Below are 3,868 nucleotides of genomic sequence, written 5' to 3'. Positions count from 1 at the left end.
CTCCGACAAACATGACATTACTGCCTATTTTAAGCATGCATCAAAGAAATTGCATGTAACGGCCTACAAACATCACTGGCACTAACACATCTATAGTTGCTTATGAAAAGGTCCATTTTTGCTTTATGTCATATACAGACAGCATAATGAGGCACACGTATCATATGTTATGTCATTGTTTTCATAACTTAAACACTGCAGATGACTACTTAGCTCATCTACCATTGTGTTAAAGCAGCTGCAATTAATATCTCATCACAGCATACACTTCAACAGAGGGGGTGGGGTTCAGCACACACACTAATTACAGCCTCATTTCACGGTCAACTTAGTTCACACCATTTGCACCTGTTTCAAGTCATTGAAAGGTGTGGCTGATTAGGCTTTTTGGGGAAGGGAATACCTTTCTTACAACCTGAATAGCACAACTGAAGTTAATCACACTCATTTGAAAGCTTAACTCTAGCTACTAAATGCCCCAACAACTCATTACTTATCAAAGCGTACGTCACACATTAGTTCACTCATATCTATAGTTGAACTACTATGAAAGACACATTATCACACACTGCATGTGTTGTCTTGTTGAGTCACAGCCACATTCAGGTGTGCCACATCTTCGATTAATGTACCACACATATCCTCTACCAAAAACAACACTTTTTGCAATATGACCACCTTCATGATAACCATTGTGAATGGTCATCTCATGATAGTTATGTACATTATGATACTGATATCACTACACAACATATGATTTTTATGTACTCATTTAATCTATTTATCCTCACGCATTACTGCAGAAACATAGTATGTTGTATGTTAGGGAACTCAAAAATTCTAAGTACACAGGCATGTACAGTGTTATTACAACTATTTATGTTCACTTTCACACACATTTTCGGTTAAGGAACTGATGTTGTTAGTTAATCATAAATACAGAACATACAATAAGTGTTTGTTCAATATTTACACATGTAAATGTAAAACTTATGTTATTGTTATATATAGTTGCCCCTGGAGGACATGTGTCACCTGAGATGGAACAAGTGTCTTCACCTGGGTCAGCCAGCTCAACACTACTAGAAGGTGAGTGTATCATTTGCTGGCCATATAATATGTGCTCTTCTATATGTTATGTTGTCATGTGCATTATTTGTTTTGCACATCTTCTTTAAATAGGATTACTTAGTGTCAGTGAAAATTAAGTGTAAGGCAACATGTATTGTGTTAGTGATGTTAATTATCATGTAGGACTTCTGAGTTTAGAGCAACTTTTCATTCATTCATATTTCATACTGAGTCCAAACATTATTCGTAAGTCAAGGTAGTTTTTAATGAGGTTATAAAACGTATGCTAACATGTTAGGTGTTACTTAGGACACAGTACAATTACATAGTAACACAGCATACATTAACATGCCATTTAATAATGTGTACATTTCTTTTTAGAACATCATGGTGATGAGGATGATGAGTATGATGAGGATGACGCCACAGAAGAGACTGAAATACAATCATGTGACCATGAAGAGGTGCCAATAGAAACTGTTGTACCGCCAAATCGTCCATCAACTTCCACATACGATGCAATTGTAGCTTCAGAGGGAAAAATAGTGGACGCAGAAAATCGTCGCCATTCAGACATGATGACAGTGCTGGAAAGGATGATTGGACTGCAGGAAGAAACAGTATCACAATTGGCACATCTCCACAGAGTCTTCATTGAAGTGCCTAAACAGTTGCAAAAAATCAACACCTCATTCGAAGCATTAGTTGTTCAGCAAACACAAGCTAATTACTGGAGAATGACTAATGTACCACAATTCAACACCTCCCAGCCAGGATCTGTTCATGCAGGTCAGTTTTCACCACATTCATCTGATATTCATTCACCAGGCCCAAATGTTACCGGTCAAGTAGCAGACATTGCTGTGCAGGTTCCTGATGACATCCTACCGCTGCCATCTGTACAAATTCAGCAGCAGACACCTACAAAGGAGGCGACAAAAACAAAACAAGACACACATGAAACAGACCAACCATCACTTGTGCAGTGTCTACCAACTTGCTCACATGTGTCACTGGGCACAAGCCCTGTCCGTGAACAGTCACTACCCAAAAGCCCTGTAGGTGAGTCGCTGCCCAAAAGCCCTGTAGGTGAATCGCTGCCCAAAAGCCCTGTAGGTGAGTCGCTGCCCAAAAGCCCTGTAGGTGAATCGCTGCCCAAAAGCCCTGTAGGTGAATCGCTGCCCAAAAGCCCTGTAGGTGAATCACTGCCCACAAGCCCTGTAGGTGAGTCACTGGCCACAAGCCCTGTAGGTGAGTCACTGGCCACAAGCCCCGTAGGTGAACAGTCACTGGCCACAAGCCCTGCCCGTGAAGTGCCAGAGGCCACTCAAAGTGGCTCTGTTGTGCCTAAAGTTGGTGGCAAAAGAAAAAGGAAAATTCAAGAGACAACAAGCAGGCCTGTTACTCGCTCGCAAAAGGAACAAAAAAAATAAATGTTATAATTCAGAAAATATGTCTTTGGCCTTGTTTTGTTGACTTCAGATTATCTAATTACTATTGTATGTATGCTGAAGACTGTGTTGTTTCCAAACTTTCAACTATGTTCTTGTACACGTGAAGTTTTGGAAATGTTAACACTCATAATTAATTGTGTTATAAATATTTATGTTGTAATCGTCTGTTCAGTAATGGTCCACCAGGAGCCAGTTGCTAAGTTTAGAGAAGCTGCCATTGACTTTGCAGCAAAACATTGCATTTGGGTGTGTTAATTGATGTAAGAATTGCATATGCATATTAGTCACATGCAATTATTAAAACACCTAAGTAACTGCAAACATCTTTCTTGTACGTGTACAGCAGGATTATGTGTAAATTATTACTTACCTTTGCCTTGCTTGGCCATTGTAATTTTGTCCTTTAATCAGTTGTGTGTTCGTTTCTATAACATCTCAGAATGTATAATAATATATATATATACACACACACACACACTGAGTGAGTGTGAGTGTGAGTGTGTGAGTGTGTATATATATATGTATATGTGTGTGTATATATATATATATATATATATATATATATATATATATATATATATATATATATATATATACACACACATATATATATATATAGTACTATATAAACTGGTATACACAAACTAATACACTTCATGCTTCCTTGTGAAAACACTATTTTAATAATACAGGCCTAATGTTTGAGAAATATCCTAAGTATGAGACTCTAACAGTATTGTGCTTAAACAAATGTTTATTACTTAATTCAATCATGTTTCTCACCATTTAAATAGGTTTCATACAAGGTATACTTATACTATATATATATATATATACACACGTATTTAAACTCATGCAGACAGGGAGTTAACCAGACTTTCACATACACACAGAAATGTAAGCGGGGAAAAAACATTTCTTTTTGCAGGTGTGTTTTTACTGATATGCCTGGCTAAGAAATATTTTCACACACTGGTCTTTGTTAGTTTTCAAAAAAACACTATGTGAACGCATTCACAGTCTAGGGATGTTTTTCACAAACGAGATAAAAGAAGGAGAAATGTTTCTCCCACAGTCCCATATCACGAACCACAACTGTTAACCCAATTAGACAAACAAATCCAATTGGCGTTTGAAATAAGGAGTCAAAGTAGTTACTTTTGTTGACCTTGACAAGGAAAAACAGGAGTTTGTTAGCCATTCAGCACATTCATTTTGATGAGCAAATAACACAGACCTGCACACAGCTTTTGTGCTACTCAGACATGGCTGATGAATTCGTTAACAATATTAATCCCCTTTTAGGGTATAAGTACATGATCTGTGAAGCCATCTTGAACAGT

General features: G+C 37.5%; 1 protein-coding gene across 1 annotated transcript; it reads left to right on the top strand.

Moving 5' to 3' along the window:
• The first annotated feature begins 1,014 nt into the window (after window positions 1–1,014).
• LOC142488790 (uncharacterized) lies at window positions 1,015–2,681 on the top strand. The gene is made up of 2 exons (XM_075589146.1): window positions 1,015–1,089; window positions 1,453–2,681. The coding sequence occupies exons 1-2, from the start codon at window positions 1,041–1,043 to the stop codon at window positions 2,502–2,504; spliced, it is 1,101 nt and encodes a 366-aa protein (XP_075445261.1). The 5' UTR covers window positions 1,015–1,040; the 3' UTR covers window positions 2,505–2,681.
• The last annotated feature ends 1,187 nt before the right edge of the window (window positions 2,682–3,868 follow it).

The sequence above is a fragment of the Ascaphus truei genome, chromosome 2 (assembly GCF_040206685.1).
Source record: "Ascaphus truei isolate aAscTru1 chromosome 2, aAscTru1.hap1, whole genome shotgun sequence".
NCBI lineage: Eukaryota > Metazoa > Chordata > Amphibia > Anura > Ascaphidae > Ascaphus > Ascaphus truei.
This window is presented reverse-complemented; position numbering and strand designations above follow the sequence as displayed.

What these genes read in the sequence shown, in the direction of transcription:
- LOC142488790 (XM_075589146.1), top strand. Translation starts at nt 1,041, where the DNA reads ATGGAACAAGTGTCTTCACCTGGGTCAGCCAGCTCAACACTACTAGAA. An exon ending in CAGCTCAACACTACTAGAAG is followed by an intron (nt 1,090 to 1,452) that starts GTGAGTGTATCA and finishes ATTTCTTTTTAG; the next exon opens with AACATCATGGTGATGAGGAT.